Source organism: Branchiostoma belcheri, unplaced genomic scaffold, assembly GCF_001625305.1.
Source record: "Branchiostoma belcheri isolate BF01 breed outbred unplaced genomic scaffold, Haploidv18h27 scaffold81, whole genome shotgun sequence".
Lineage (NCBI taxonomy): Eukaryota > Metazoa > Chordata > Leptocardii > Amphioxiformes > Branchiostomatidae > Branchiostoma > Branchiostoma belcheri.
In genome coordinates, this window is record NW_017804476.1 from 823,738 (window position 1) to 839,341 (window position 15,604).

The 15,604-nt window shown below is 38.4% G+C and overlaps 1 protein-coding gene across 1 annotated transcript in view; it reads right to left on the reverse strand.

Annotated features, from left to right (window-relative positions):
• LOC109486583 (polycystic kidney disease protein 1-like 1) overlaps nucleotides 1–14,752 on the reverse strand; it is an 89,479-nt gene extending 74,727 nt beyond the window's left edge. The window contains 2 exon segments of the mRNA XM_019790436.1: nucleotides 366–486; nucleotides 14,598–14,752. Coding sequence (XP_019645995.1) covers nucleotides 366–486; nucleotides 14,598–14,685 — 209 coding nt within the window. The 5' untranslated portion in view covers nucleotides 14,686–14,752.
• Between the last annotated feature and the right edge of the window lie 852 nt (nucleotides 14,753–15,604).

The window sequence follows — 15,604 nt, forward strand, 5'->3', positions numbered from 1 at the left end:
ATTTTTTTNTTTTTTTTTTTTTTTTATTCATGCCAATATAATTTGTTGGTTCATGGATTTGCCTGCTTCATTTTTGTCTGATTTGAAAAAAAAAACAATTTTCAGGCTCCGAATCAACTCCAAAATGCTCATATTTTGGCCCCCACAGTTGAAGAAAGTCCCTTCTCTTCAGAGTTATTGCAGTTTTTCCATCTATCAATGCAGTGGTACCAGCATGGCTCCTATAATAGCATTTGGGCTATCACAAGATTGCTAGGCCTGTTTTTTTTTTTTCCCTGTCGCTTCATATTTTTCTGAAAAAAAATCTGAGAACCAACAAATCAATTTGGTGTGGCCTTAAGGGTGTAATAAAGAAATGTCCTTACCCTAGCCTGTAACAGGCTCTGCTGCAGTCAGCTGGGGTGATGTGATCACAGTTTCCGGGCTGGATCTGGAAGACTGGTGACACAGCATCATCCAGGTAACAACCCTGGTACCAGTCAGCAACTGAAAATAGAAAATATCCGCTTGAATTCAGATCATAAAAACCACAAAATAGACTTACATTGTATAAAACAATCATTTCCAACATGCGTTTAGTATTTTTATGAAAATCATGCTGGAAATGATGAATATATTATCATAATAATAATGTTACATGGCTTGTTGGTCAAACATTATCCATGCAATCACTGCCTTTTATAGCACTGAATTGATGCAGGGTTTACAATCACATAATACACATGATACATATAACATATTTGCTCCACACATACTTTTGTGGAACTGTCGCAAGGTTCTGTGCGGCTGCCATTTGGCGCCACAAGGTGACCTCAATACGGCTTTCCCCAACCGAAGTTAGGTACCCATTCACACCTGGGTGGAGTGAGGAAAGTCGTGTAAAGTGCCTTTCCCACGGGCATAACGTCGGGGCGCATGTCCAGACATGTCCCGGGTACAACTCGGGATCGAACCCAGGTCTCCCCGTTTCATAGTCAAATGCTCTAACACTACCCGAACCGATGCCATGATATTTCTACATATTTTCTAAAAATAAAACACTTTGCTTTTTATTTCTGTCACAGGAGAAAAAATCACTTTAAAACATTTCACAGATAGCACCTTGAGTTTTATTTCTTCACTTGAGTGTATCTTGCTATTGCAGACTAAACCTGAGTTACAATGTAGTGATTATTATGTTTAAGAACAAGCACTTGACAGGCCTCAAGCAGATAATGACAAGAAATAAACTCATGTTTTGCCAAGGATTTGTCTGTTTGTCGTACATGTAAATGATGTTGTTACGAACAAAAGAAGCAAATCAATTGACTTATTGATGATCCATGCATACAATAGCATCAGTGTAGTTTTTGCTGTCAATGCTACAAAACCTTTCTTCTTATTTTTAGGCAGGCAAGTGCTATCAACCTAGCCTCCACCAGGCCTTTCTACAGGAATAAGGATCGTAGAATTCGGCAAAAAAAGAGAATCAAATTGGCCAAGGGAGTCCGGCCGCGGGGAGGTAGTTTCTTTCCCTCCGAACTGCGCGGCATAGTCAAACCCCAAGGCGGCCAAACTCCCCTGGCAAATATTCTCCTATATATAGCCAGCGTAGTTAGTCTGGTAGAGACTACTATCATCCATGGCTATTGTGGTTTTGCCAGTCTGCCAGTTACAGTTAGTATTGAACACATGATAATTTACTGGTACCTTCAGGCAATGGCTGTTCACATCAAACTCTCAGCAACTACATATACAATAGCATCAGTATACTTTTTGCTGTCAATGCTACAAAACCTTTCTTCTTATTTTTATTTTAGGCAGGCAAGTGCTATCATGGCTATTGTGGTTTTGCCAGTCTGACAGTTACAGTTAGTATTGAACACATGATAATTTACTGGTACCTTCAGGCAATGCCTGTTCACATCAAACTCTCAGCAACCACATATACAATAGCATCAGTATAGTTTTTGCTGTCAATGCTACAAAACCTTTCTTCTTATTTTTAGGCAGGCAAGTGCTATCATGGCTATTGTGGTTTTGCCAGTCTGCCAGTTACAGTTAGTATACATACTACAGTATATAATTTACCGGTAGCTTCAGGCAATGCCTGTTCACATCAAACTCTCAGCAACCACACATACAATAGCATCAGTATAGTTTTTGCCATCAATGCTACAGAACCTTTCTTCTTATTTTTAGGCAGGCAAGTGCTATCATGGCTATTGTGGTTTTCCCAGTCTGCCAGTTACAGTTAGTATACATACAGTATATAATTTACTGCTAGCTTCAGGCAATGCCTGTTCACACCAAACTCTCAGCAACCACACATACAATAGCATCAGTATAGTTTTTGCTGTCAATGCTACAAAACCTTTCTTCTTATTTTTAGGCAGGCAAGTGCTATCATGGCTATTGTGGTTTTGCCAGTCTGCCAGTGACAGTTAGTATACATACTGTATATAATTTACTGCTAGCTTCAGGCAATGCCTGTTCACGCCAAACTCTCAGCAATGTCAAAAATGTTAGGGAGGGCACAAAATAGCATACTTTCCCATTCAATTACAGTACCATCCCCATTCGCCGTTAGCAATTTTCTTTCTAATTAGCCTTAACCACTGTGGTCTTCATTGTCTACCAATGCACATTTCGCACACTAAGGCCACACCGGTACCAATTTAATTTCTTGGTTCTCTGATTTTTTTTAAGAAAAAAATTTGCAAATCAGAAAAAAATGAAGCGGGCAAATCCGACAACCAACAAATTAAATTGGTGTGGCCTAAGGAATCTATGTTGCAAACAAGTATTGAAAGATAAATATTACTGAGTATTATGGGGACATTTTTAAAGATTTTAGGCCAGCATACACTAGGACAAAAGCCTTCTTACATTGGAACACAGTAGCGTTGACTTCTTTCCAATCTTACACTCTGCTACTACTAGTTGGCCTTGAAAACTCCTATCTTGAAACGTAAGAGTGTCTTCTTTTTTTTGTGGACAAGCACTTTTAAACATGATTTTGCCCCTTCTCTATGGCGAAGTACAAATGTATATGCTAGGAAGAATGATTGGCTCTCAAAAAGCTGTTTTCGTACAATGACCCTGTTTTCACAATGTCACATCCAGCCTGATCTCAGCTGCTGCTCTGAAAACTTCGGGCTTTTCAAGTGGTTCTAGAGGTGGGCAGCTGTGAATGGGCTCGGCACAAGGTGTTGTTGGAAGCGGCGTATTGTAGATTTGGCCGGCTTTGTTTTGTAAAGGAGTGCGAGATTGAAGTGTGGTCAAACAGCGCTTGCTAGCCAGGTGTGCCAAGCCAAGAAGAACCAATCGCCAAGAACGACCACCGTACTACAGTTGTTTATATCGCTGTATGCGAATCTCGCTTTTTATCGTCCAAATTGTTACAGCTTACGACTCAGCGTGCAAAATACCTTACTTTTTTTTTTAAATACCAAATTTTTAATTACTTTGGGGCAACCTATTTTTGAACCTAGGTGGCCCAGTGTGCTACCTGAATTTGAAGAATCGCCCCCCCAAATCATGCCCACTTGGCTTGCACCACTGTATCCAGCAGATGCTTTTTAATTTTAGGTATTAATGGCTATTACTAGTATCAGTTAAATTTATCAGCTTAATTTGAGGAAAGTAGTAACTTATACAACCTAAAATTCTGATGGGCAACCTAATTTCAACCTGGTTCAAAAAAGTTTTTTGTACACTGTCACTGTTACTGCGCACTGGAATAACTTAGACTTTAACGCATCGTAGAATCGTTTATAGACAGCGTTTTGCTGTTGAAACAAGTGCGGTAACACGAAATGCCCAACAGAACACAAGTTCAAATTGCGAAGAGTTTGCAGCCAGGCATCACCTTGAAAACTGCAAACATCTAACCGCCACAAATATTTCATGATTAACGGTATTTTCAATCCTCTGCTTTTTACTGCAATACAAACACATTAAAGCTTTACAGTTCACACAAGTACAATGGTGGCGATTTAGAATTTAGCCATTGTTTTGAGCAAGTATAATGAGCGAATATACCCATACCTCAAAAACTTTATACACTGTCATTAAATCAATTGAGACGTACCTGACTAATAAAAGAATGATTTATTACAGCAATGCATTAACGGGACATCTACAGTATAAACAGTATCAATACTTGTCAGTCCTGGTTCCAAACTTTTCAGTCTTTTGTTCTTGGGGCTCCAAATACTGGGTGCATGTGTACCTTAGAGTACCCAAATTTGGACCTGTGCACCCATTTTTTTCTGTAGGTGCACCAGTGCACCCAAATATTTATAGGTTCATGTAGTATGTAAAGATATTAAATGTATAGTAGTATACAGCATATACTAGTAGTAGAAGACATCTAAGTGTCAGAAAAATAATAAAATCATTGTTAGAGTTCTTTTCCTTAGAAATGAAACATAATTAGTTTTTGCTGACATTCTAATTATTTCATCTTATATGGTGCGCCCAAAAACATTGGGTGCACCATTGCACCTATTCCCAAAAGTGAATTTTGAGTCCCAAGTCTTCTGTTCTGGAGATATTACAAGTCGAAAACCGGCTACAGCAGCTATATTAATCCAATCAATAATACACTTGAGTTTGTCACAAATCGGCCTGCGACTGTAATCGTCGGTACAACGGGCATTATTAACCTCTCAGTGCAGCGTAGTAACTTTGACAGCTGCTGCCATGATGGCATTGTCGCCGCGAACAAACCGTGTCAAACCCCTCCGCCCCACAAAAAGCCAGGAATAAATGCGGCCTTTCTCTCGGGCAAGAAAACGTCCCTTTGAGCTGATACAGGGAGTACACATGTCCAAATGTTTGGCTTTGGTCGTCACCTGGTGACCAAGTTGCCATGGTAACTGATTCCCAGCATGACAAGGTCCTCTGTTAGTCTCCATTCCTGCTATGTTTGACACTTGGACAATTACATAATGACTTCTCCACATGTTTTTCTATATGTCTATAGTCTCATAGTTGAGGCAGCTCAAAGAATTCAGTATATCATATTAATGTAAGAAACAGAGGCGAACATTCAACTATGCCTTTGATCTACCTGCAGCTGTAATCTCTAAAACTACCATCTTACATTAGGACTCTGGCTTCTCTCCAATTATAACACTTAAATACTGAGACAACTCACAGTACATCCCTTGCAAAACTCTTGAATATGAAAAGTTTCCAAGGACAAGGCATGGGAGAGAATTTTGCTTTGCTTGGAACAGAGAACATAGACTTAATGCAAGATTGTTGAAGCAAAACTGCTTCAGACCCACTGAACAATGATGTGGTTTTCTACACGATTTCATCTCTTTTCTAGAGTTATGATATTTCTACATTATTGTATTCCTTACTTAAAATTTCAGAGCAAAGATAGAATTTCGAATCGATTTAGAATTTCGAAGCAGTAGATTCAAGTTCTGAAGAAAGGCCATAACTAGACTGACATTCTACTTTATATTATACCACCTTTTTTCTGTGCGCATAGAATATTTTGGTTAAGTGCACCTATTCCCGAAAATGAATATTGAGCGCTACATATAAATAAGCAAATCTTTGGTAAAAGTTTTGGGGGAATCAAAAGACAGGCCTGGAAAACTACTCCTTGTTCCTTGGACCAAACCAACTTGACAAAGACAGCCAAAAGAACAAGATTTTATTGAAATCCTTCCCCGATTGTTATGATGATTTGGTGCAACAATACGCCGACTATGCCCTCAAACAAAACAGTCCATCACCTCCTTGGCAAGTCTTGTGAGGTTTTACTCCAGGGGGTACATGTCTTGGAGTCTCCTTGGAGACTGAGACCTCACAAACACTCCCCAAGACACAAGTGCCCTTCTGTAAGGAGACTTTTTCTGGACAGGTTGGTCCTTCTAGACCCTTAGACGGACAGGTGCAGCAATACTGAACACTCCACATACCATCGGCCCATACTAGGCCACAACAAGTCATTTTTATGGATGACATCCTAGCGTGCATTGATTTTGGCCTGCTCCCAGAAAAAAAAGCAAGAAATTCGGCTTCCTGTATCTCAAGAACCAAAGAAGGATTGTGCTGCAAATTGCAAGATGTGATGAAAGAAAAGAAACAGGACAGGACGACAACTGCTGTTCCACTGGTTTAAATTATTGCCGTTTTCATGACAAATAAAAGACTTGTAGGCTGGTATACTGTACTCTCTTTTAATTTTTGTCCTAACATTTGCCGTCCCTTAGTATATTTCGAATCTACGCAGCTTGCTTCTTTCGGCCCATCTTGTTATTTTTTCGCAAGCTCGCATTAGATTTAGGGTCTCCTGAGGACGCCATCCATAAGAATTACTTAGCGTGGCCCAAACTCAATTCCTTTGTTTCTACCCTCAAGGCATTGCTGCAAATGTAAGACCGTAAGAGAATTCTTGTATTACCATCCAAGCAAGCCATGGGGTCTTTGGTAAATACTATACCGTCTGAGGACTGTGTAGAAGTCCAAAGGTTAGTTTGGAGGCTTCATCTGTCCGCGAAGTAAAGAATGCTATAATCATTAACCTTGGAGTTTGGGTAACTGTGACATGTGGGAATGACTACAGAGTTAGCTAGCTGTCATACATCTACCGTCATTTTCTAACATGTCATGTCTTACCACAGGAACTTTTTATCTGTTTTATGACAAATTATTACATTTTTTAAGTCTTTTCCTTTCTATGAACAAAAAGATCTGTACAACAAAATAGATCTATACAAATTATTTCTCCCTTACAATACAAGATTTCAAAAGTCATGATTTTCAAGACAATTTAACATTTCTTGTGTTCTCTTTGGAAAAAATTGTTCAAATCTGCAAAATTTTGTAGTCTTGACTCTCTGACATGCTATTTCCTGCATTTTGAGGGCAAATTTTGCTGGTAGACTAAGCTTAGTTTAATGACTAGTCACCTTTCAAAAGATATTCACAGAATTTTCTTGGAGTCATGGCAACACTTAGGAGAAATATTTACCCACCATCCTCCCATTATCACAAAGACACAATGGACACTTCATATGCCAACAATCACAGAATGATGTCTACCACAAAGCTACATTGTTCCGAAAAAAAACTTCTGACAGGGTGAAGTGATTTGGGAAGCTTCTCTTTTGTTTGCCTCTTTAAATTTTACCATCAAGCCATGGAAACGAAGACCTCGCAAGTACAGAGTAACAAGCATCTGTCTGTGTGCCTTACTTCATGGATAGGGAATCGTGCAGAGAAGACAACGGTGTACAAATGTACACAAAATAAATCTACAGTCCTCATACATTGTAAATTTTAGCCATTCCTCTTTAAAGAAAAGGGGAGATAGACAGTCCTTGGTACAAACTAGCACAAAAACAGTTCTCTCTCTCCCTCTTTCTTTCTCTCTCTCCCTCTTTCTTTCTCTCTCTCGCTCTCTTCTTTGCAGCTGTGCATATCATCAGTGTCCGACACATTATTTTCGTCAACTTGAATGGACTACTAAAGCCTAGGAAAAAAATGTTGTGTTCCCTAGAAAAAAAACTCTGACCCTGGCCTTTTTTTGTGGATCCCTGCAAGGGCAGGCCCTTTTTTGGTGGAGCCCAGCAAGGGACATGAATTTTTCAACCCTTTCGAGCTCCATGATCTGACACCTGAGTGATGATATGTTGTCTAATCAGTTTTCCAACATTGGCATTGAAAATAGACATGTCCTCGTGCAAGTTTTACTTTGTTAAACTGTAAGTTGGATAACTAGAGATCGCCAAAGTTTTAAAAAAGAAAAAAGATAATCCTTACCTACCGACCCTAATTTTTTCAAGACTGAAACCTTATCCCTTTATGTTACGTTTTACCTTTCCTTAAGGTTAAGTTCAATCCTTTGTTAACATCCACTATCTTTTCTGTTATTGTTTGCTAGTTACTGTACTTTTCTTACATGGTACATACATGTCTCTTTCTAACTATGTTTCGTTGCTATACCTGTGTTCTTTATCATTTCTAAAACATAGTACATGTACAAGCTTTATTTGCAAAAAAAACTTTATACAAACTTATGATGATATACTGGTACCACTTTATCTTACAGTACAAGCTGTTTTTATACTTATCTGTTGTTGCAAAAGTATATCTTTTACATGTATGTCACATAGACTAACATCTGTTAGTAACATGTACACAGTGTGGTATCTGTAATGCCTGCTTTTCCATATGATAAGCTGGCAGTTTACTTTTGGGTATGACATGTTGACCTTCAGATAAAGTCACATATTTCAAGGTTGGGAGAGAAACTTTCATCTGATACAGACGTGTTTGTTTAAAGAATGGGGCAGATGTTTTCTCAAGGACTTACATGACTGGTGGTCTTTTTACTCATATAGGTGGCACAAGAGGAAAATACAGTACATTTCTTCGATTAGCATAACTTCAGAAAGCGTTTAATATGAATATTAGTCTAATTATGTTTGCTCAGTTTCTTCTTTTTCTCCAAACGGTGACGTCTGACCTGGCCAATGACCTGATTTGTTGATGTCTATCACCATGGTAACTGGTGCTGGTAATGTTGCAATTTTATGTTAGGAGGGATTTTGACTCCTGTCACCATATATGTGAATGTGTTTTGAGTAAGAATTAACAGAGAAGACCATGTGCGAAGGTAAACATTACGCATTTGCTTTGCAAATGTTACTTTTCTAGTTCAATTTAGAGTTTGTTAAAATGTTATGATTAGATAGCTTCATACACTTTTCTATAATTAAAAATCATCTGCACCAGACAAATTTATAAGTCCCTTCATTTTTAATAATTTTATTACCTTTCCCCAGTAATTTTATTGCACATGGCCTAGTGCAGGTTAGGTGCCGTTAATTCAACATCAAAAATACTTCCACAGTTTCTATCGTAGATGTCCCTAATTTGCATAAACATGTGCTATCTTGAGCATGTTTAATAACTTCTCTTTCCTATTCACACTCAATAAGGAACTAGCTCAACTATCTTTCCAACATCAGTAAGAAATTCTTGCTGTCATCTTCGTTGAGAAGTTACTTCCTGTGCCTTTCTCCAGAAAACTTTACTCAGTCAAACAACTGTACACTGCACAATCTTCTTCTTTTGTGCTTGAGTTCTGCTCACCTGGTATTTCCTTACATAAACTCATCAATTGTCTTGGCATTAATCAATTCTGACTTTTTAAGGTACGTGTAAATGTATGACTCAAGTTTTGTTCTGATCAATGGTTAAGGCCTAGGATAAACACAATTTATATTGTTTGACAGTCATGATAATATATTCTAAGTAATTTCCAACCTTATAACTGACATGGCAACAAGTTTCTTATATTACAATCAGGCTTTTAGCTAGGGGGTGTCCAGGGTGTCTTTTGGACGCCCTGTACTGAAAATACTAAGAAATTGGACGCCCTACTTTTTGGTAGGACACCCTAAAGACGCCCTGTTTTTTTTCCACTCCCAACCCTGCCTTGCACACATGCCTCCCTTCAGCCTTGGTTTACTGAAGGAAAAAAACTCAAATTCCTCAAAATTTGTAACTCAAAATGCAAAAAGTAGCTAAAAAGCTTGTGCACCATGCATCTTTGCTGAGCATAGCATACAATGCAAAAAATGGACGCCCAACAAAAAAATCCTAGCTAAAAGCCATTCCGCGTCACCGAGTGGGTTTTTTCTCCATGTTTCTAATACGTTTGAATTATTTAGAAGAAAAGAATACCCCAGTAACAAAAGTTCTAAATTTTTCAAAAATTTGAAAATGAAAATTTGAATATATTTGAATTCATTTATATATTTCTGAAACATTTTGAATGTGACTGTACAAAGATCTCTTTCTTTAGAATAAATTTGAACTACCCATGTGTTTCTTTCACAATTCGAAATATTTAGAACTATTTCAAACAAATAACCAAATGGTAGATGTGGGTAATTGCCCCCATAAAAGTGGGTGCTAATCCTACTCTTCTGTCTTCCTCTGTATATTTTTAGATTTCACTGCTGGACACTGGTGGCTCTTTTGTTGTAAGGCATCAATGCCTGACACCCAGGCAGTCTACCCTGTACTCCACAGGGATGTGTGAATTACTTCCTTCCCATCCCACTGACCTATTTACAAAATGTTAGAAATAATTCGAAATAATGGTAAAAAATGGTAGAGTGCTGTTAGAAATATTTAGAAACTATTGGAAATGTCATAATCCACATCAGGAATATTTCAAACGTTTTAGAAAACCAGGGAATTATTTAGAATATTGACAAGATGTTCAAATTATTTCCAAATTATGAAATTTCTTAGAGAAACAATTACAAAGAATTGAAAACATTTCTAAATAATGACAATAACAACCCACTCGGTGACGCGGAATTGACTCTACAATAACGTATTTAGCAATTGTCTTCTAAGGTCTAGGCAAAAATTGTTATGTTTGCTGTTTTAAGTCCTGAAAAAAGGTAGGGTATTTTTTTTTTCTTTAAACTTTGGCAATCTCTAGTTTTTTAGACTTTGGCAACCTCTGGCGATCCAACATAATACAGTTTGTGAGTTTAATCACTTCAAGGTAAAACTTGCACACCAGGACAATTATATTTTCCATGTCAATGTTGGAAAACCGATTGTACAACATTTCATCACTCAGGTGTCAGATCATGGAGCTAGAAAAGGTTGATCAGCTTGAAAAATGTATGTCCCTTGCAGGGGTCCACACAAAAAAGGCTAGGGTCTGCAGTTTTTTTCTAGGGTTGGTCAGGAAACAGGAAACAACATTTTTTCCTAGGCCCAGTTATAATTATATACATCAATGACAAGACAAAATTTTGATACTTAGTAAAACCTGAATACAGATAAGATGAGTAACAAATACCCAATAAGACACAGGAACTAATTAACTGTTTCTTACACCTGTTCTAGTTCATCCGCACTGTTGGTGGAGCGACAATAATCTGTTGTATGCTGGGATTACCAGGTTATGCAAATGAGCTCCTCTGTGCGTACCCCTACAGGTAGTGTTTCACCCCCACGTGAGGAGAATGAGATATTCCGTACCTGGTAGTTATCTCTGACGTGGATTAGGACAGTGGAAAATCCTTGTATTGTCATCAAGGCGCTTCTTAAATCTTACCAAACATGACAGGGTGGGGCGAGCGGCTTTGGGCTTTGAAGGTTGTCACAGCAGTGAGCACAGATTCAATTTAGGGTAATTTCATTAAATCCCAGCAAAAAAACAACCAATGATCTTGTGAGGCGGCCAGAAAATTGTGAAACAAGAAAAATAAGATACAATGTACTTCTAAACTAATTTGGTATACCAGGACAGTACACTACAGTTAGGACACTTTCAGCAAGTTTCACAAATAACTTTTCAATCTTGGAAAGAACTTTCAATTTAGGGTAATTTTATTAAATAACGGAAAAAAAACAACCACTGATCTTGTGATGGGGCAAGAAAATTGTGCTATGGAAGCCTTTCAAACAAGAAACATAAGATGCTTTTAACTAATTTGGTACTTCAGGACACTACACTACAGTTTAGGACACTTTCACAAATAGGTAACTTTCAATCTTTGAAAGAACTTTTAAAAAGAGCATTACTACCTCCATTGAAGTATGGTTTAGAAGTTGTTTCAAGAACAAATATTTGTAATTCTATCTAAAATAGAATAAAATACACTCTAACTAGAGTTATATTTTTATTGATTTTGGTTATGACTCTCATTATCAAGGTGAGTGACTCTAGTGTGCTAGGGCAAAGGCCTTTTCCGTGTCATTGAACTAAACACCCAATAAACAATATAATATTATATCTGCAGTTTATAAAGTGCAGTTCAATGATTACAACTACATATTTATGATTGTTTCATCATAACTAGTTACCATAAAAACTTAGCTACTCCAGGTAAATTCACACCTGGCCAAATGTCCCCCCAACCTTACCAAACCTCCAGTTCTGTACACTGCACAGTAACATTATATCCTACACAACACTCAAGCAACACGAAACAGTACAAAACCCCTCCACCCCCTCTCCTGCCCTCCCCATTCATACCCCCATGTACACCTTTGTAAGGATCAGGCCAATATCGTCTCACGTTACTCACTTGGAGCCACCCTAAACACATACTCCAGCTTACAAGACGCCTTGAGAACACTGTACAGGCCGGAAATAAAAACATGTATTCGTCTGCCTCCAGTAGAAGAAAAATAATCTCAGCTAGCATTTGGTCGGAAGAAATTTGTGTATGTACTTCTATGTAGCCATACAAAAAAAATTCTGCTGTGGATTCAGAATTAAGTTATGATCACATATTCACAAACTGTGGTAGTCTATTGTGTTGTCAATTATCCTATGTATGTGCCTTTGAATTCTTTTCTAAGCAAAGGCCATGCTTTTGAAGTTGTCCTCTTGAAAGTTCTTCCAATTTTTGCATAAATTATGGTAAATTGTAATGTAAAGAAGGGATTGCAAGAATAAAAGACATCATAATTTTCTGTTGTCAGACAAGGACTAAATTTTGTCCCTTTTGTTCAGTTCTTTTGTATAGATCTACTTGCCAACGGCCTTGAAGCAATTTTCCAAGTATGAGAAAGGGAGAGTCACAATGTTTCAAACCTGAATGTCAGGGTTCACAGCTACTGAAGAGAACTATCAGGCCATGTAAATAATACCTAAATGTAATCTGCACACCTAAAAGACCCGGCATATTTCACATTTTTCCTTAGTCGAGCTCAAAGGAATTTCCACCAACAAGCATGGTGTTTTTCTCAGCATGATTGAAATGACGTGTACTTCACAGTTTGTTCTCAGGCATTTCACACCACACTTAGTATTCACAATGGTAATGTTAACAGTTTATCCTCGCCAACTAATCTAATGTAACTCTGTAGCCCCCCAAACAGCTACACTTTTTATTCTGTTACTCCTCAGCAATTTTGAGATTTTTTAACACTTCTCACGTGTACTTCACAGTTTGTTCCCAGGCATTTCACACCACACTTAGTATACACAATGGTAATGTTAACAGTTTATCCTCGCCAACTAATCTAATCTTACTCTGTAGCCCCCCAAACTGCTACACTTTTTATTCTATTACTCCTCAGCAATTTTACGATTTCTTAACACTTCTTTGGAAAGAAAACTACACAAACCTCCGCCATTCTTGCAATTCAAAATCACAGAAAGAGTTAGTACAGAAACTAACCTTAGTAACAAGAAGATGTTTTTGTAGGGCGGCACTAAACTGGCTGTCCCCGGTCATTAATTTTTGGAACAAAAGCACTGTTTGTCCCAGGTAAAGAGGAAATCGCAGTCCTTTGTTACCTGGTACAAATTACTGTCCAGGTACATACATAACTACAACTAAGTAAGAAGGCCCCTAGGGACAAACTAGTGGGGCTATTGGTAAATGGGTCATGAGAACAATAGCACTTTACTTTCTATAGAATTGCTCATACAAGTACCATAAACTACTAGTACTCTGGGTCTGAAAATACTTTTGTGAAAGAAAAATTTTGATGTCTGTCTCTGTGTCATATTTTTTCTCTGTTCACACCTTTTATTTTTTTTGTTGCTTAAAGATTTTTTATCGATGATTTAGATACCATATATAATACTTTCAGAAAAAATCCATTAAAAGGCATTCAAAGTACTGTACTCTGTGGGGCACATACCTAACTTTCACCTGATATAAATTATGTAACTATACTAAACCATACATATGTAAAAAAAAAATTGAGGCCTACTCACCAATACAAAAGCTAAAAACAGGCAGGATTCTAAATACCCATTTGGGCACAGATAGAGACAAAACTACTGCTACCTCAACTGCCATAAATTATTGCACAATACTGATAAACAACGTATCAACTTACTTTTGCCAAAGACATAATTTTCGCACTAGGTAACTCTAGGGGCTAGCGGGAATGCGGTATGCCGTGGCGCGTAGCCAACGAGAATATCTTCCAAAAATTATGTCTTCTTTCCGTTATATGACCTAGTTGTAAACATGAAAACCTGACGGATTTGGAGGGAAAGGTTGGAGGAAGTGGCCCAAGAAACGTGCGATCGAAAGGACAAGTTTCTGCGGTTGGGAACATAAACAAATCGCCGGCGGGGTTGGCTCCGTATACGAGGAGGGGTCAAGGATTTGGGTAAGCTCAGGACTAGGCCGTTCTGCAACTTCTCAACAAAGAGAAATTCTAAAGAAACGTCAGGGCGAAATAACAACAGCAACACGGAGTTAAAAACAAGCTAGATTCCACACGTTTTGTCGGTAGTTTTCGGCAGTGAAACTTGCTGAAACTAAGCTACCAGCTGTGGTGTGGTGAAGTTGCCCCCCTCCCCGTATAACCAAGAAAATCCCAGCACAAATTAAAATCCATACGCTTTGAAAAATAAAGATATTTCAAACTAATATATACCTGAAATAAACGGCGGTAAGACCTGGGTTACGAGGACGATAACTTTAGGGAAAGTTGGAGAATATACAGTCGGTAGAAGAGGCTATAGCTGCCGTATAGCTGCGTGAGTTCAAACGGGACATCAACAACTTACTCTGTCTGTATCATACCACCAGTTGCACGCTACAAGACTGAGCTTATAAGAAGAAATCTCGCCCACATACCTGATACACCGCATCCACAGAGAAGTAGAAGGACTCCAAGAATCCAGAATCGGCCAGAAACCCCCGGTCGGGGCTCTATAGGCGCCATTTCATCTCGTTTCTCGACACATTTGAAAGTCCGTCCCTACTTCTGGACTCACGGCAGCCATTAATAACCCCAGCACTGACTCATTAGCCAGGCTCTTCCGCCGGACCACTACGCACTACTTTGTCCCAAACTGGAATTCACCTCAGTAAGAGGACAACTTCCCCCCGAAATCTTCACTAAAAACTCAATTTTTGTTTTAAATGATATCCCTTTTCGTTAAAGAAGAGCTTAGTCTCGAGAAGCCAGGGAAAATGTTGTCATTTGATTGATCACTCTGGCGGATGAATATTAGGAGTTAAAGCACAAGTCAGGATGGTTGAAAAATTACTTTTTGATGATTTTAGGTTGATAAATCGGTCATAAAAGACGTCAACTCGGTAGTTAAATCCATTTGCAGGTTTGTAACCGCCCACGTTCTCATTAATACCTTATGCCTATGGCCGATATCTAGATTTTCTTTAATAGCAGCACGTACTTGTGCCAAGTTGTCACCAACTCAGTGGCTCAATAGCACATTCGCACCTTTCATAAACTTTACATTTGGGATTTGGGCGGTGAAACAAAAGGATCGCCTGAAACGATCGCATTAAACTTCGATTAAATTTTGAAGCATTTTGCACTCTGCGTGGCTCAACAACGTTCTTATGCCTTTTGTAAATCTCCCAGCAACTTCCGTGGCTTCACGTTGCACGTCTGTTTCCTGAATTTACTCACCTGAAAGTTTATCTTTTAAATGGAAGAAAAACGAATTGAAAGCCAATACAAGAAAACAAACTGCCATCCATAGAATCAAGGCAGTGTGGCATAATAACATAACGTTACATGTATTGGTGACGAATAAACAGCCCGAAAACGCAGAATCATGCTTGTTTGAGGGCTTATCCAAGGTTCTCGGTCGTTAGTATTTAAATGGTGCAAA